Source organism: Epinephelus moara, chromosome 12 (genome assembly GCF_006386435.1).
Source record: "Epinephelus moara isolate mb chromosome 12, YSFRI_EMoa_1.0, whole genome shotgun sequence".
In the NCBI taxonomy this organism is placed as follows: domain Eukaryota; kingdom Metazoa; phylum Chordata; class Actinopteri; order Perciformes; family Serranidae; genus Epinephelus; species Epinephelus moara.
The window spans coordinates 4,213,865-4,233,297 of NC_065517.1; the positions used below are offsets into that span (position 1 = coordinate 4,213,865).

At 40.0% G+C, this 19,433-nt stretch overlaps 1 protein-coding gene across 4 annotated transcripts in view; it reads right to left on the reverse strand.

Annotated features, from left to right (window-relative positions):
- Positions 1-8,859: 8,859 nt before the first annotated feature.
- Positions 8,860-19,433, reverse strand: part of tlr5b (toll-like receptor 5b) — a 14,413-nt gene continuing 3,839 nt past the window's right edge. For 3 of the 4 annotated variants that reach the window (XM_050058465.1, XM_050058467.1, XM_050058466.1), the window contains exons 2-5: positions 15,686-15,745; positions 12,837-15,096; positions 12,452-12,540; positions 8,860-10,783 (exon numbers count right to left, since the gene is read on the reverse strand). In XM_050058465.1, coding sequence (XP_049914422.1) covers positions 10,538-10,783; positions 12,452-12,540; positions 12,837-15,096; positions 15,686-15,733 — 2,643 coding nt within the window. In that variant the 5' untranslated portion in view covers positions 15,734-15,745 and the 3' untranslated portion in view covers positions 8,860-10,537. The remainder of the gene's footprint in view (positions 10,784-12,451; positions 12,541-12,836; positions 15,097-15,685; positions 15,746-19,433) is intronic. The other variant, XM_050058468.1, reaches the window with a different exon arrangement.

Here is a 19,433-nt window from a genome sequence, read left to right on the forward strand (position 1 = left end):
ATAACCTCAGGCAGATATCTTTTAACGTTACAGTCTTTTGTATTTTTTGTTATGATCCTTCCACTGTAGCTCTGCAGGGAAACACTGTACAGGGGAATAAAAAGTGGGAAGCAGTAACTTCATTGATTATTTAAATCTCCAGATACGCCAAGTATATGCGCATTTACGCACGAGGCACAGCAACGTTACTTCATTGATTATCTATCTATTTTTTTAGATTCAATTTTATTTATATAGTGCCAAATCACAACAAAAGTCATCTCAGGGCACTTTACACATAGAGCAGGTCTAGATAATACTCTTGAATCTATCTATCTATCTATCTATCTATCTATCTATCTATCTATCTAGGCCATAAGCATAGCCGATGCCAATGTTTTGAGATGCAGTAGGGGCAGATAATATAGATATAACAATAAAGGCGAAAAACAAGTAGGTTTCTGGTTTTGGTTTAATTTCTATATCAATTAACCATTTGAAGACGAAAATGGGAAAAACACTTGGATTTCCGTTTTTTTTCATTCACACGAAAATCAGAAAATTAAAAAGATGCATTGTATATTTGTATATTTGTTTATCCTGTTATGAAACAAGTTAAACAAAGCTGTGGACAGAGGGTACACCAATAGTAGCGAAACGTTCATAGTTCGCATCTAAGTTTAACATAATGTTGAAAGTTGAAAAAATATATGTGAACAAGTTATGACATGAGATGTATAATGCTTCATAAACAGCGGTAACTTAGATGGTGATCTCCTTCCTTTCTCGGTCATGTTGATCTTTTTCTTTCCTAATCATTTGAGTTTGTGAATGGTGCGTAAATATTGCCGCCGCAATGACTTGTGGGATGGAATTATCTCCTTTCCTATTGCCTAGGAAGGTCCGATGTATCCTATGCTAAAGGAGATCTGAAAGGAAGCACTGAACCTCCTTTCCTTAGTGTTTACAAGGCTATTCAAGAGAAGGCTGAGACACGGGATCAAACATGGGGGGATTGCACATGGGCAGTAAAATCTGGTCTGCACTTCCTCAAAGGCTCAGTAGATGGCATGAGACCGCGGAATAAAGGGGATGTGCATGCATGTCGTTTTCACAGCTTATTACTGGACTGTCACTGGTGGCCTGCGTTGTGGGTGAGAATGACAATTCCAATTCCGACAACTTCAGGCAGCCGGCGTCCAAAAGTCCAAGCAGACCACACCAAGCGCACTCCTTGATCGCCTGAGCGGATCCTGTGCTTTTTATCCAGCGCCCCTGCTGTCACCCTCCAGCATCGCAGCTCAAGTTACACTGCGCATGTGCAATCCCCCCATGTTTGACCCCGTGTCTCAGCCTTCTCTTGAATAGCCTTGAGTGTTTAGAGAATTCGAACAGCTCTTATCGTGGCGGCCACTAAAATACTTCCGGGTCATTTCACTCAGCTAGGAACCTTCCTAAGCAAAAAAGACTTTCTGACCGCAGCCTATGTGTATGTGTTGAAAAGTAAGGTGTATAGATATATATATGTGAGAGTGAAAATATATGTATGTAAAAGAAGAGTGAAAATATATGTATGTAAAAGAAGAGTGAAAATATATGTATGTGAAAGGAGAATGTATGTGTGTGTGTGAGAAAATATATGTATGTGAAAGGAGAATGTATGTGTGTGAGAGAGAAAATATATGTATGTGAAAGGAGAATGTATGTGTATGAGAGTGAAAATATATGTATATGAAAGAAGAGTGAAAATATATGTATGTGAAAGAAGAGTGAAAATATATGTATGTGAAAGGAGAATGTATGTGTGTGAGAGTGAAAATATATGTATATGAAAGAAGAGTGAAAATATATGTATGTGAAAGGAGAATGTATGTGTGTGAGAGTGAAAATATATGTATGTGAAAGAAGAGTGAAAATATATGTATGTGAAAGAAGAGTGAAAATATATGTATGTGAAAGGAGAATGTATGTGTGTGAGAGTGAAAATATATGTATGTGAAAGGAGAATGTATGTGTGTGAGAGAGAAAATATATGTATGTGTAAGGAGAATGTATGTGTGTGAGAGAGAAAATATATGTATGTGAAAGGAGAATGTATGTGTGTGAGAGAGAAAATATATGTATGTGAAAGGAGAATGTATGTGTGTGAGAGAGAAAATATATGTATGTGAAAGGAGAATGTATGTGTGTGAGAGAGAAAATATATGTATGTGAAAGGAGAATGTATGTGTGTGAGAGAGAAAATATATGTATGTGAAAGGAGAATGTATGTGTGTGAGAGAGAAAATATATGTATGTGAAAGGAGAATGTATGTGTGTGAGAGAGAAAATATATGTATGTGAAAGGAGAATGTATGTGTGTGAGAGAGAAAATATATGTATGTGAAAGGAGAATGTATGTGTGTGAGAGAGAAAATATATGTATGTGAAAGGAGAATGTATGTGTGTGAGAGAGAAAATATATGTATGTGAAAGGAGAATGTATGTGTGTGAGAGAGAAAATATATGTATGTGAAAGGAGAATGTATGTGTGTGAGAGAGAAAATATATGTATGTGAAAGGAGAATGTATGTGTGTGAGAGAGAAAATATATGTATGTGAAAGGAGAATGTATGTGTGTGAGAGAGAAAATATATGTATGTGAAAGGAGAATGTATGTGTGTGAGAGAGAAAATATATGTATGTGAAAGGAGAATGTATGTGTGTGAGAGAGAAAATATATGTATGTGAAAGGAGAATGTATGTGTGTGAGAGAGAAAATATATGTATGTGAAAGGAGAATGTATGTGTGTGAGAGAGAAAATATATGTATGTGAAAGGAGAATGTATGTGTGTGAGAGAGAAAATATATGTATGTGAAAGGAGAATGTATGTGTGTGAGAGAGAAAATATATGTATGTGAAAGGAGAATGTATGTGTGTGAGAGAGAAAATATATGTATGTGAAAGGAGAATGTATGTGTGTGAGAGAGAAAATATATGTATGTGAAAGGAGAATGTATGTGTGTGAGAGAGAAAATATATGTATGTGAAAGGAGAATGTATGTGTGTGAGAGAGAAAATATATGTATGTGAAAGGAGAATGTATGTGTGTGAGAGAGAAAATATATGTATGTGAAAGGAGAATGTATGTGTGTGAGAGAGAAAATATATGTATGTGAAAGGAGAATGTATGTGTGTGAGAGAGAAAATATATGTATGTGAAAGGAGAATGTATGTGTGTGAGAGGGCCAGAATGAATTATGGCTTGTACGGCCCCTCATAGGAAAGCACTGGTAGCTAAACACACTGAGCGCTAGTCCTTTCAGCTAGCTACCAACCTAAAGCTAACCTTCATCATAAAACTACAGCAGCCAGTAAAGGCTAGCACTTATTGTATTTAGCTGGCAGCATTTCCAGTTAAACTAGCTAGCCACTCAGTCCCCATGATTTCACCTGTCTCAGAGATACCCAAACTGGAAACTGCAAACAGAAAACATAAAAACTGATTAACACATGCCAAGAACAAAAATAGGACAACCAGAAAATAACATGAGTTTGTGTTAGATAAAAAGAACTTACTGGTAGCAAAGGGGGAAAAAATGAAATGAAAAAGGTTTTTTTTTTTTATCAAGTGATTGCAGAGGTTAGGGAAAAGCTTCAAGATTAATATTTATTTTTATACTAAAGACTTCCACCCGCTAAGCTGGCTACTTCCAGTTTCCTGCTCCGCTAAAATGATTTAATCTTGCAGCTCCTCTAGACTTTCCTAATGTCATCACAACGAATAGATCGAATCCAGATAGTGAAATCAGTTATTTCAAGGGGGTTTTAATGCTCAAAAAATGTATCCACTAATGTACAGATGTCTTTTTCACCATGTTAGCCTATGGAAAAGGGCATCACATGACGGACTCGGAAGTTGCAATCCCACAGTTTGGCCACTATGGAAATTGGCTTTAAAGCCTGCCCCACTTGATGGGGGCCTGGAATAAACCCATAGAGAATTATTATCCAACTCTGCAGTTCTCCTCAGTTACCTACAGTGACATCCCCAGGGGGGGACTTGAGGGGACCATGGCCCTCCTGATACAACTGCTGCCCCAAAACCACCCGTGCAAATAATTGGAGGCCTATATTAACCACTTTAAGAGGCTGTGATGTGCTTTTTTTTTTTTAAGATAGCCCAATGGCAGTGGAATCTTGTTAAACTTGAAAATCTAAGGCATCTATTTTAACCATAGCTTGTTGGGGAGGGGGCTAGAAAAACACTCCAAATTTGGGCTAAATTTCTGTGAACATACAAACAGCACTGCCTTTTTCAAAAGAGTCCCTTGACCTCTCACCTAAAGATATCTGAATCAAAATGGGATCTACAGGGATCAACAAGTCTTTCCTTAACTTGAGAGGGCTTGTTCCCAATGTTTGAAGACCAATGAATCACCTAACATACCTAGATACACATTAAGAAATGACTGTTATGGAACTCTAACTGTTAAATAAGTAAAAGTAAAGTAAGATACAAAGTATAATGGTACACGATTTTCTAACTCTGATATTGACATATTTGCAACTTACCTGTATACTTTAAGAGCATAACAGAATTCCTAAAATTCAGTTATGACTTTTGGTAGGCCACTCCAAGATTTTCAGTGGCTCCATCTGGCCTCCTCTGTGACAAATTTCTGGGGGCGCCCCCGGCTACAAGATGTTATGGAACTCTAGCTAATGCTTGGTACTTTTCTTTCACTTTTTAATCAAAACAAAGACTTGATTATATCCAATGGTATTAGTTACTGATGATACATTCAGCTGTGTTTTATGAATCATCTGATTATTTACTGCCTTTTGTCTCTTTTTTGGCTCTGTACCTGTAAGTCAAAAACATAGAGTCTGAAATAAAGACCTTAAATATTTGGAACTATACAGTTAACATTTACCAAGAGGCTTTCTGGGCCTTTTTATATCAGATGCCTATGTATACATCTAAATGATACCCACCAAATTTTGGGGTTACTAACAGTATTTTCAGCAGTCCAACACTGCTAAAAATCCCAGAAAACATAAACAAGTGCATAATAAAAGCAGGCCAGACAGATGTTAATGTTGCACTGTGTTCAGATTAATGGACTGTCCACAGTGTATAAGCAGCAGGAGCCTGCAGACGGGCTGTAATGTTCAGAACAGCTGGCCCATAAACGTTGGGAGGATGCAGGCGGCCGGGGCCAACAGGACGGAAGCTTTCCTCTGCCCAGTAGCTTCCTGTTTTCAGACACAGCTGAAATGAAAGGAAACCTGCTGACCCCAGATCCACTCTCAGCTTAGTCCAACAAACCCACGTGCTTACAGAGATGGTTTCATTTGCTGTTATAATGAAATAGTCCTTGTTGAACATGACACCCAGTACAATAATTAAGTCTCAATGTGGTGGTCACTTACTTATACAAATTCACACTGGGTTTGCACTGATCACTCAAGACTGACATTAAGAGCCAGTACAGACAGCTAACCCTCACCATCTAGTGGTGAAAACAGTAAACAGAAGTCCAAAGGGATCCCTCATAATTTTCCCCAGTCAGGCACCTCAACAGTCACCCCATGCTTATCTCCTCCTTTTGTTGTTGCTTATATTACTATGATTAAAAAAAAAAAATCAAATTAAAGGATGTGACTTTTAAACATGAGACAACTATAACTGTGATGTATAAAATCATTCAATCTGATGTTTAGGTTAGATGTCCAAAACCCAAAGCACAGGTTGGGATGCAAAAATCATTAATCATAAAATTATATATTATACATAGAGAAATTCTTTACACTAATAAAAAAACTGAAAAAAAACAACAACTTTATTTTACTGGATCATTTCACTCAGGAATCAAGACAAGGATGGACCAGCTGGAAGATGACAAAGGTTTCTTCAGTTACTTTACATACAAAGTTATGTACTTGGGAAAAACTGAATGATTCTGCAAACAAACATTTTGCTCTCATGCACTCAACAGCAGCTCTTCACATATACCTATTTTCCACCAACATGGAACTGGTTCAGTTCTGATTCTTGCACCTAATTTTGAACCACTCAGAGTATTTCAACTAAAAATAGATTGGTTTGGAACCTGAAAAGTTTGTTCTCAGCTAGAACCAAAAATTAGCAGGTTTTCCTTGACCTGAGGTGTGAACTGCAACGACATCAGTGGGCATGTCATATTTTACAGGTTGGAAAGTGAGGATGAAGAAGGCAATGATGGAGAAGTCAAGTACAAAACTTAGCGTGCAGTGATCTAATTCATAGTTTGTTCTTAATTTTTTGTGCAATAACAGAACAAAAGTTCACAGGTAATCAGTGTAACCCGCAATTTTGCTGCTTCTGTTTACTTCCGTTGTGCATATTGCAACGTCCTCCACTGACGACACATCCTTGATTACAATGGTATTGTGAGAAACTGGTGGAAACCTGGGCTGGTTCACTAGATAGGATCAAGGTTCCAAGAATCCTGAATGAAACTGGTTCAAGAACCAGAGCTGATTTGGTTGAACAGGGGTAATACTGACAATCACAGTTTCAACACACAACTGATAGGATTCTTTTTTTTTTTTTTTTGTTAGCTTGGCGCCACCTAGCGTCAGTGGTGTTGCATCGCACTGTCGCAATGACCAAATTGACCGCAGGGATCAGAGATAATCAATAATATCACTCTATCAGACACTCTAAATTAAATAAAATGTAGGCTGTAAAGTCAACAGTATACCTCTCTGTATATGTAGAATGAGAAGGTGTGTGGTGGACACTTTACTAAATAAATGAGTAAAGAGACCGAGCAACAATTATCAGATTTATCTGAAGAAAAAACAAATAGTAATGCAAATAACAGGGTTCCTACACATTTGGAATTTCAAAATTCCATACTTTTCCGTACCCTAATTTCCAGACTTCTTGGCTTTTTTTTTTTTTTTCCAGAGAATATGCGACATCTGAGTAAATATATCAGTGTATCATATTTCACATCATATTTAATTATTCTTAATAGGCAATTGTAGCCAAGTACCATAATGGCATGAAAATAAAAACTCAGGTAAGTTCAATGTCTGGGCTGAGGCAAAAAGGGTGGGACTCTGGGTGCAAGCCATGCAGTAACGAGACGTCAGTGTTTTTTCCTTTCATGTGGCTCAGAATCGCCTTCTCCCCCATGTTGGCGATGTCAAACGATTTCACACAAAGCTTGCATCTAGCTCTGTGTGTGAATTGGGAATCCTTGGCCAACCAGTATTTATATACGGTATTGTCAAGCCATCCATCCAAAAACTTGCATCTACCCATTGTGAACCACGTGAAACTCGTCTTCTTGTCGAAGGTGCAGTGTTGGAGTGAAACTTGATACCTGGGGGGCTGGAGGAGGGTCATGGGGCAGCGGACTGGACATACCACTTGTCAATCAGGTAAAAGGGGCGGTATGTTTTCTGAGACGTTTGCTCTCACACAAACTGTGCTTGGCCCGGCATAAAACACGATCCGGATTGATTAAATTATTTTTGGAAATACCTAATTTTCTATTTTAGAAAACAGTATTTTAGAACAGTGGTAATAGTCTGGAAACATAAATATTTTTCCATACTTTATTTTTCATTTTCCATACTTTTTAATACCTGGAAATTGATCAAATTTATTTCCATACTTTCCATACTTGCGTAGGAACCCTGTATCAAAAGGCTCAAGTGAAGTCACAAGTCATGATCTTAAAGTCAAAGTTGAGTTGCAAGTTTTTTTTTGATATTGTCAAGTCCAAAATAATCAATTTTGTGTTTCTGACTCGAGTCCAAGTCATGTGACTCATAGCCACACCTCTGGCGGCAACACCTACAGTGATTAAAAAACAGACTCTCTCTCCTCTAATGTGCTTCATTGCTTCTTCCTGCAGGTTATTAGGGGAGACATGTCCAAAATTCCGTCCAGGGAGCCAACTGTGGCCTTCAGACTGATTTTAAATGGTCCTTGGCCTGACTTTCAAAGATACTATATGTGTCCTGCCATACAATATTGGTTGATCAAGCATTTGCACTTTGTATTTTTTCCATTTACATCACAATGGCAGAATGACAAATAGTTTGTAGACATGCACTGAATAGGAAATATACAGGCGAAACTAATGTGTTTTCATACACAGATGATAAGCAAGCACAGGGAACAGTTACCTAACATCAGACATTTCCTGCCAGGTGGCAGACATGGCCACGGCAAATAAGCATTAAATTGACAGTGAGGGCTGCTGCTTTTCGGAGTTGAATACTGAAACATGACACAGTTGTGTTTGACTTGTTTGGTTGTGATTTTCTTTTTTTAATAACCCATTTGATGCGAGAAGCAGCTGGCCTTTGGATTTTTTCACATTATATAATCTGGCCTCCACTCAAAAATGTTTGGACACCCCTGTATTAAACTGAACAGTGTTGTACTTGTACCACATTTAGTGAGAGCAGCTGACAAGAAAATACATCACAAATATTTGTTGGGGTCAACACATTAGGCTTCACACGAAGGCGCCAAAAATGTTGGGAACATAAATTCGGGCTTCACACGGCGGCACCAAATATGTTGGTATTTAATTGGCTATCAGAAATAATTATTATTATTAATAATTAATAATTATGTTAAATGATGTGACTTAATTAACATTAAATCACCTCGTGGGGCACCATTCCCGTAAAGGGAAAATGATAGCCAGTTAAAGATATCAGTCTCATAAAATAGGCTTAACTATTAATTTGGAGTTTGATTAATAATTTAATTAATGACAACCAAAATTAACAGTAACGCCTGAAGAATTTCTTCAGTTCTTGACGCAGCAGAGGTTGACTATTCATTCACTCTTGTGCAACATTAAACAGACAGCAGGTATGATTCCAAAGAATTATATTTATTCACAAACTAGCAAAGCAAACCAAAACACACAAATTCTAACAAACTATATACAAGCTTGGTGTGTGTGTGTGTGTGTGTGTGTGTGTGTGTGTGTGTGAGGGAGAAAAAGAGAAAGACAAAGGCGGGTGTGGTGATCAAAGAGCCGTTTGGCCTACAAAACAAAATGGCTGACAACAGAGAACTACCAAAATGGCCGAATCAAGGCTGGCTCCAGGTCGGGGGAGGTGTTTGTCTGACCGTGTGGTCAGGACAAAGACAAAGGAAAAGAAGCAGGAACTTTGAGATGCCTGTTTGGATGTAGCTCTGTTGAAAGCCTATTTGTTAATGAGTCTATGTCAATGTGACGTGTGTTGCAAACGGTCTGGATTAGTGCAAAGATTGTTTAGTTGTGTGCAAGAATCTGTTTGTGAACAGTATTAGCAAACTAAACACCTAGCTTTGGCGAAGCCAACTAATCAATGACCTAACTGCAATCTAATCACAACAATAACTCAGTCGAATCACATACAACAAGTTAACCAGTCTTGCTTAGCCTGTAAAGCTGTGATAAGCTATGCCCAGTTGTTACATTACCGATCCTTGAATGGATGGGAGAAAGAGTCACTTGGTGGTGTACTGCTTTGTTAGCCGGCAGAAGAAGGCTGGGAAGATGGTTCCAGGTGCAGTCTTTGTTGGGTCCTTTGTTCCAAAGGTGAAACTCCGAGGAAGCTGGTCGCTCAGGGTTTAGCAGAGTTAGACGCTGGGTGCTAACTCACTTAGTTCCTTGTTGCTGGAAAGCTAGTTGCAAAACCTTGTGTTTGCAAGAGAGTCTATGATCCATTGCCCTCCCTTTAGTGGTTTGGGGCTATGGAGCAAGGGTCTGGGCCACTGCTGTTCCAGGCCCAGCCGGAAAGAGGTGTTACCTGTTCAACAGCTGGAGAGCAAGAGAGAGAGCTTGAAAGGAGCAGGACTTAGCTTAGAGTTTGGTGATATCACAGAGGGGCATGTCACTGTAACAGTGCTGTCCAATCAAGTTGTGAGACTTGTGTCTCACTGAGGTGTGAGGTGAGACCTCCTGTGGAGATGGGTGTCACATAGCTGTCTTTGTTTGGAGAACAAAGAGCATGCAGAGGAAAAAGCCTTTAAATGCCCAGTGATGATTTTACCAAATGATAAATCATCTGTGGTCCTGTGAATCCCAACATATTGTTATTACGCTTGATGAATCAAACACATTTCACTTACTCAGTGTTACATATTGTTAATTTCAACAACACAGCATTAACAAATGACATACTAATTTCTTTATGATCACATGTCAGTGAGTCATGGAGTACAGTAAATGCTGACAATGACAAAAGACAAAATACTGAAAATATAGAGAAAGGAATTATAAATTGATTTGATATTGTGCAACAGATCACCTCCATACATGGAAATGAAAGTGTTCAGGACCAGACAGCTTCTAAGTCTGGTTCTAAAACTTAAACATGAAGGACTTTTTGAAGAGCCTTTGCTATTACTTCCTTGGAAGATTAATAATACCCATAGTCCTTTTCAGAAAGGTCTTTTTAGAGGAGAACATCATCCTCATCCTGCTGAGGAGCCTGGAGTGCAAGATCACTGGTGACACTTCAGCTGGAATGATGTTGGTATCAACACGTTATCACACAGTTAGAGTTCACATGGCAATAGCAGCGATGGCCTCAAGCTGGATACTGTCCTCGTTCTGAGATTGGATGTCAGACTGTGCAGCGTCAGGTTTGTCCTCTGCCAATTTTTTTACCTTTGTGTCCTTGAGTATCTGTGAGACGAGCTTCTCAAAAAACCACTCTAGGTCCTGAGGGTCCTCCGGCCAAATTAGGTACTTTCTCCTTTGGATGAAAGCTCGGATTGCATGGTGCTTAATCAGCTGGTAGTGAGCCACCTTGAGTTGTATTGTGTTAGAATGGAGATGTTGATCAGTAGTGAAGGTCAGGAATTTTAAATTATAATTCTTAAAAATAATAATACTAACAATATAAAAAAAAAAATTCTAAAAATTGCAAAGCACCAGTTCCTTCCCTCTTTGTTAAGTAATATTACTTAAATCTGTATGAAGCCTGACATCTGCTTGTGAAAAGTATGTACTGAATTGCCCATCATCCAGTGATGTCTAGAGAGTTGCTCACCTGGCAACAAAGATGTGCCAATGACAGATAAAAAGATAGGTAACTATTTTACTATGCAGTTGTCCCAGTAGTGGCATCTAGTAGTGACTTTGCAGAGTTGGTTGGTTGGCGGACTTCTTGGGAGAGGACCAGGCGCCCACGAAGTTAGCCAAGCTTTGAAGCCAATTTTCATAGTAGCCAAACAGTAGTACTGCAATTTCAGGGATCTGTCACATAATGCCAATGGGCCCAACAATACTTTTTCCCGTTCACTTATACTGGGAAAGAGACATCTGTAAATCAGTGGATACATTTTTGAGCATCACTACCCCCTCCAATTGACTCATTTCACTATCAGGATTTAATTAATTCCATCTGACAACATTTAGAAAGTCTAGAAGAGCTGCAAGATTAAATAATTTCGTACCCATGTAAGCTAGCAAAGTGCCAAACTAGAAGTAGTCAGATCGGCTGGTCTCTCCGCCTGCTCTATGGGCAGTGATACAGAAGCCGCTCCGATTGTCTGGGTAATTTGATACTGCTGCAGTAGAGTTTTTTGGCTTCATGTGCCACTGAGCAACTTTTAAAAGGAATAAACAAGGTCCTGCCTCCAGTGCTGTATCCAGGTCTTTTAATAGATCCATGGAAAGGACCCACTCTGTATGTAGATATAACTGCTCATTCTAGGGTAGCAAAAAACACAACAACTCTTATTTTCAGGTGATAATACACTAAAGAAAATAGATATGGATATACCATTTCTGTCAATGGATGCCCCTAAATCCTACACACTGGACCTTTAAGAAAAAATCAGATTTGTTCGTTTGAGTTTGGTTACTCTTTAAAGCAGCTCAGTTTTGTATTAACAGTGGGTCACATGACTACCAGTATGCAGTGGCGTAGTGGTAATTGATGAGCTGGGTGTATTACTAGGTAGATGGATAGATTGCCAAGGAGGAAGTGGGCACACCATCCTATATATCCCAATGGCTTTTTGGCTGATAGGTGGGTATACTGTACACAGCCCGAAAAAGAAGTAGGTATACCCTCCACTACAACACTACTTGCATGTTTAAGTTGTCTCATGTGTGTGCACTGCACTATCTGCCCAGCATCAAACAAACAAACAAAGCTGAATATAGTGTAGCATTTAGCAGCTAAGGAGGATTTAGAGACCAGAGTTAAAAGGAGAGCAAATATTGGACTTTAATTTGTCACATGGCCAGCAAAAAACACAACAATAACAATAATGCCAAGATTGCTCTGTGTCTCCTTGAAGTTTATAGGCAACTACTTGTTGGCTGCTAGTTTCCCCTGCCCCCAAAGTCCCCATTTTTTTTTAAGTAAAAACACCCACAGACAGATATTTAAAAATTCTAAATATGGCTTTTGCTGACCCCTAGAGAATGGGTGCAAATTAAGTATCTCAGCAGCCTTATACACACCTTCCCTACCACCAACATAATCAGGATGCTCGTCGGCTCCTCCAGCATCCGGCCCTGGGCCAATGAGAACGCCTCCAAGCACCAACCATCTACAAAGAGGCACAACTCAGTTAGTTTTTATAACCTATTTATCATTTCATTTTGTAACTAATTTTATGACTCACAAAGGAGGGAAAGGAAAGACGAGAGGAAAGTTAAGCCACTGCAGGTCAGCAAAAACAAGATTTTCAGGGGGTGTTAAGTTACTCAAAATGCACACACAGGACACACACGTCTCTCAAAATGTCAAACTATGCCTTGGAAAAAAAGGAGAAAATATTTCAAAGCTAAGACTTAAGGAGACAAATGTAGACTTGCAACTGTTAATAACTCAGAAAAACTGTACCTTTGAGGAACTCTTTGGAGACGATGCACACAGTCTTCCTGCTGCCCCAGATGGAATCTCTGATGTTGGAAAGGTGATCCTCACCTGGCAGGAAGTCTCTGGCCTCAAAACAGCAGTGGAGGATGTTCCCCTTTGAAAACTGGTTATCCAGCTTCTTAAGCAATGCAGCCTCTACCCACCCATAGTCATTGTTGCTAAAGCAGAGGAAGGCGTCATACTGCACTTCGTCAACATAAGTTGTCGGTTTTGGGCCCTTGACAACCCTACTGATGATCTTTTTGTAGATAATGAATATGTGCCCTCGGAGACGGGCGTAAACAATCCCACTGAGGATGAAAGCAATGATGAGGAGAGCAGAGAGGATGAAAAGCGCAATCTTAAGGTCTTGGACGTCCTCACATGGTTTGACGTTTGTGGAGTATTCCAGTAGAGAACGTTTATGGAGAGCAACTGGAAACTCACATCTGAACTCATCAATCGGGCTGAAGAAGTTTACATGTGTCACTTTCAGCCACTTCAAGAAGCTCTCCAGATTGCAATCACAGTGGAACCGATTTGCAGCCAGGCTAAGGAAGCTGATGGACTGAAAAGTCCTTGGGTCTGGAGCGGCTAAAAAGTTGTTAGAGAGGTCGAGTCTTTTCAGGCTGACCGGGAAAATATCTGGCTGCAAAAAAGTTAAGGCGTTAGATGAGAGGTCGATCTCTGTGATTGAGCCTAGACCATTAAAAATCCCTCGTGGGAGAGCCGCAAGTGAGTTTAAGCTTAAATTTAGACCCTGCAAATTTTCTAGATGATCAAAAAGGTTGAGGCACTCCCCCCGCCCCCAGATTATATGCAGGGAGCTGTCATGAAGATCCAGCACTCGCAAACTATTATTGTGAGGTACTGTAACATTCTGACTGCACCACTTGATCAAGTTGCTACCATAGAAGAAAGTTTGGAGATGCCTGAATTGGGTTAAAATTACAAAAATATCATCCAAATTTGTTAGTTTATTGTCTGCAACATCCACATAAATACTGTTATTACCCAGTTTATTGATGTTGTATATAGATGTCAACCTATTGTCGCCCAAGAGAAGAAACTCTAAGTTTGGTAATGGTGCAGGAGAACCTAGGACTCGCAGTGAATTTCCCATCAGATATAACGCTCGTAATTTAGGAAGACCACTGAATGCTTCATGTCCCAAGGCCCCAATGTAGTTGTATGACAAATCTAACACCCGAAGGTCTGTCAGATTGGTAAATGTGTGAGAATATATTTCTCCTAAGAGGTTAGATGACAGGTTGAGCAATCGTAAATGTCCTTGAAGACCATCAAAGGCATTTCTGTTTATCTGATTGATTTTGTTCATGGAAATGTCAACGATTTTTGCATCCTTTAGAGGACTTAAAAAAGCCTTCTGCAAAGTAAATATATAGTTTTTAGACAGATCTAAAATGGTAACTGAACTATTCATGAGGCCTTCAAATGTGTTTTTATCTGGATCTGGAAGGTTGTTAAATGAAAAGCCTTTACCTATGTGTCCAGATAATATAACATGAGCAATTGGGGTACCCTGTATTGCTTTAAAAAAATTTCTTGCTATCGTCATGCTGAACCCATTGCTGGATAAGTCAAGGGTATTAAAGGCCATCCCTCTGAAAGGGTTCCCGCATCTTTCCCAGTCAAAATCATCACTATACCTAACGTAATTGGATTGCAAGTTCAGGAGTGTGAAGTATTTCCCCTGGAAACCGACAAGATCCTCTTCACATAAACTTTCAATACGATTCAATTTGAGGTTTAGTTGTGTGAACTTTGTAAGTTTTGAAAAGAACGGTCCTGGTCGGAGTCTCACTATTTTATTACCAGAGAGATCAAGCTTTTCTAGGGATAAAAGTGGCTGCAGATAGCTTTCTGCCAGTATAGAGTCTGCCAAATTGCAATGATCCAAAAACAAATTTTGTAAGTTAAACAGTCCTGCAAAAGCCCTTGGCTCCAGCTGAAGCTGGGTGTTGCCAAGGACCAACTTTATCAGTTTTCTCTGCCTGAGGAAAGCGTTGTTCCTTATGACAAGCTGCACTTTCTGACTTCCAAGATCTACTCGTTGCAGCTGGTCATAGCTTCTGAGCGAGCTGCTGTTGATCTCACCGATGTAGTTCATCTCCAGGTAAAGGTCTGTGATGTTGGGAGGCAGAGCAGGAACCCAGTAGTGGTGCTGCATGGCGCAATTAGCCACAATGCCGTATAAAGTGCATGATGGGTAGCATGCGATTCCCTGCAGGTGGGAAGGTTAAATTTTTTTTGTAAATTTAGAAATGACTGAACTCTATGGTTAAAGGATTTGTTCAACATTTTAAGAAATATGCTTATTTGCTTTCAGGCTGAGAATTAATTACAAAGATTGATACCACTGTTATGTCTGTATGGTAAGTATGCAGCTGGAGCCAGCAGCCAGTTATCTTAGCTTAGCATAAAGACTCAAAATGGGGAAACAGCAACATTTAAGCATTTGTTAAATCAGTACAAAACATGTTAATTTGTGAGCTTTAATTGATGGCAGATGTTTTTACTGTCGGATGGAGCCAGGCCAGCTGTAGCTAGGCCGTTTGAAGCCTTTATACTCAGCTACCCGACTGCAGGTTGTAACTTAATATTTACCATTCAGATATGAGAGTGCTTCTTCTAATCTAATTTCCCAAAATACTGAACCTTTTCTTTATTCATAGTGAGGCCGGGATTTCTGGTAGGGACGCACGATAATATTGGCACATCATCGGCTTTAAAATAAAATACTGGAATGGGTCGACATGCTTTTTCTTAATTTGCACAATGAATATTACATACATTGTATGCTATTCACATACCTGTAGGCATGAACCGATGAAAACCATGTGAAAGGCCAGTGTCCACATACTGTCTTCGTCCTGACAAGATGTCCAAAGAGAAAGTCAAACTTTAGCAAAGCTTAAAGGAAGCGATGCTGTTGCATTGGCTCAGCAGTGCAAATATTAGTGTGGACAGGTAAGCTCGGTATGTGGGCATGTAGCAAAGTATGTAGAAAAAAAAGGGTAAACTGTGTCAGGTTGTTTGCTTTGGTAGGTTAATGGTTGACAGTTCACTGCTGTCAACCAGTCATGCCTGCTATGAGTTTTTTTCAATAAAGTTCCATTCAAATAGTTCACGTTTGCCTTGAGCTAATTACTGGAATGTGTCATAAACTGTGTCCTAATTCAGGGTCTGCATCCTTCGAAGGGCGAATTTGAAGGCCGCTTATGTCACAACGCTGTGCAAAGGCTGTCCCAATCCATCCAAATTCGAAGGCTCCTCCAAATACAGCCGACAAATGCGCCCTCCTTTTCCCTGTATTTGGAGGATGCACCGCTACTATCCTTCGCGGCCTCCCATATCCCAAGATCCTTTGTGTGCCTCTGTTCAACCCGGAGTTTTCTTTACAACGGCGGCAGGCACCGGCACCGGCAGCAGTACCGAATATACCTTAAAATGTAAGTAATGGATTTTTACTTAACGCCAGAATTTCAAGGGGCCTTAAAACCTCTAAAAGGCTGTTTAAATACATGACGTTAATGGTAGCCAGCTCCGCGATGTAACGTTAGCTTAAAGCTATAGTTGGTAATCCTGTTAAGAAACACTTCTTGTTATACTGGGTGAAATGGTCCTTCCATCCTGAGAGTAGTCAATACATAATGTGTTCAGAAAAAGGAACGAAAAAAAATCTGACCTCTGTGGCAGCTGCAGGCCTGTAAAAACTCTGACCAATCCCTGCCATTTGGTGTGAATGGAAAGAACCAATCAGATGCCTTCATGTCTCGTCCTGCCCGAGCCCCCCTCCATCCCTCCCTCCTCCCTGTGTGCACTCATCACGTGGAAATATTCAGCACACTCCTCAGCAGAAATACCGAGTTAGCAGGAGTTCGCTGAACAATGGCAGAGAAAATGTAGCCAAAAGTATCACTTCCAGCGTTACTTGTAACGGCTCGCTCTGCTAAACAGGCTGAGAAAAGAAAGTCGGAGGCAGAAAAGACTGCGACAAAAAAGGCTTTGGATAAAGCGAGAGGACAAACCACAGTCAACATCGGTGCATTGTGGGGGCGTGGCTTTGGACGGAGCACTGACGGGAGGGGGAGGAGGGGGTGGAGCTTAGAGGAGGTGCCACTTTCAAATCTTGCTAGCTCTCCAGCATTACCAACTATAGCTTTAAGGCTAACCTGTTGATAGGAGGAGCTCAGATAGGGGGCGATCACACAGAGATGAAACGCTAGAAGCGTGACGCCAGTAAAACAATTGTTTTCCTATGATATGGCGTGTCTGACCGGCGTTCAAGCGTCTTTTTGGACGGTCGTTTTTCCGGCGTTTTTTTAGATGCGCATTTTTGTAGACCGAGTTTTTTGGCGCGCGTAGACGCTGAAAAACTCAACTTTTTGAGCATCAGACGCCAGTAGCACCATTCATCATTGTCATCATTGGCCCAGGCAGCCAATCAAATCTTCCTTCCTGTTTTGTTGTGGCAGTTACGGCAGTTTGGTCAGTTACGGCAGTTTACGGCAGTTACGAGCGACAGACAACACAATGCAATCTGAAGAGAAATTTATCCTGACAATATTTGATTTTTAAGAATTATACAACACACGCACACCTCAGTACTCAAACAAACACAGGAGAAGACACGCATGGAGCTGTGTGAGCAGTGCAACGAATTTGTCTGGTGAGTACAATGTAATTGACGATGCGTAGCAGCTAGTTAACTTTCAGACAGTGGGATATGTGAGAGGGCTGGTGACCTTATTTCGTAGTTCACAGTTTTTGTGCTGCATTTTTATGTATGAAAGTGCTATATAAACAAAGTTGGATTTGATTTGATAGCTCGTGATAGTTTCATGTAAGCTAGTACTGTCTGTCTTTGAGGGAAACACTATATTCAAGGGGAGACATAAGGAGATGACAGGAAGTGTGTGTGTGTGTGTTGTGCACGCACCCCCGCTCCACAGGCGCTCCTTGCTGGGGTTTTTTGTCTAGCGCGCATTGAATAAGCGTTTCCAGCATTTCAAGCGTCTTTGAAGCATCCGTGTCTCTAGCGTCTCATTTCTTTTTTAAAAGTAACGTGTACGGTAAAGCCTAAAACCCCTTAACTTTCAATTGTTACAAGCTCGGAGGGTGACTTATATCTTATTGTAACTGTGGAGATGTTGTAGGCTGTTTATACCTCACATCAGGTGCATAAACGCACCGCAATGAACAAATATAAAGTTAATGATAGGATAGATTGTGAGCCCCGCTGTATTTCTAGGCTGTAAAACTGTAAACATTTAGATTGAATATAGAGCTAACTTGAGGAGCGTTATTGTTATTATCATTATTATATATATATATATATATATATATATATATATATATATATATATATATCATTTTGCCTGTTGACATAACAGAAAATATGTCTTACATTTCATTTTGTTGTAGGGAGCAAGGAGCAAATGGAGGAGTTTATAAAACTCTGTGGTGAGAACGACCACCTGTTCACAGGGGCCAAAAATACGGCCACACTCGGATGGAGGTACCTGTTAAGGCAATAATAAATAGCCCATTTGTACTCTATACATATTTGTATGTAAAGGTTACTTAAATTAACCCAAATCCTCTACAAAGACCAAAGTACAAATATAATCTTAAGATCACAATAAGTGAATGTTGTTTTTAGGTAGGGGTGGGAGTTTTATATCTGTCCTGATGTCCCCTTTTGTGATCTTGTGTGTTTACCTTTTGTCATGCTTCTCTCTTGTTTAGAACAATCCTTCAAAAAATGGGCCTGGAGGGAAAAGTGGAGCCTCAACAGGTGAAAAAAGTGGGACAACTTAAAAGAAATAAAAATAAAGTATGTGCAGATTTGGATAATGATATGGAAACTACATTTGTTTTACCCAAGTTAATACTTTGATAACGAAACATAACGTAATGGAAAACTCCAAGGCACTCTCCCATAGTAGTTAAAATGCCTTTATTCTTTATTCCTTGAATCTGTTTAACTTTCTGATGAAGGCTTGATGCCGAAACGTGTCAAAGGACTGTGTTTTTAAGGTTTATATGACCATGGCTTAAGAATAAAGGCATTTAACTGCTTTGGGAGAGTGCCTTGGGGTTTTTTCTTTGTTTCTTTATCACAACATGAATCCCATTCCAAAGAGCACCTCAAACATACCTCTTTTTGAGTCCATGATGCACTCCTTTTTCAATACTTTTTTAATAAATACTTTGCAGAAAATTGTTGTTGTTGTGATTGATTCCCTGTGCCTTAGGAATGCAAAGATCCAGGGACAGGGCAGGGGGTAGCAGGAAGCCCACTGCTGCCCCCTGGCCCTGGTTTGTCCTCATGGATGAGGGTTTAGGACAGAGGCCTTCCATTGCCCCTCCTGTCCTAATGGCCTCCATCCCCGAGGACACACCAGGGCTGCGTTCCAAAAACAGTTTGAGTCGCCCTCGCTCACTTGCCCTCAGCACTTGCCCTCGGGGGAATCCCCGCCGCCATCATAAGGGCTGTTCCATTTCTCTAAACAGCTGAAGTGAACTTGGTGAGATCGACCCTTGAGGGCTGAGTGA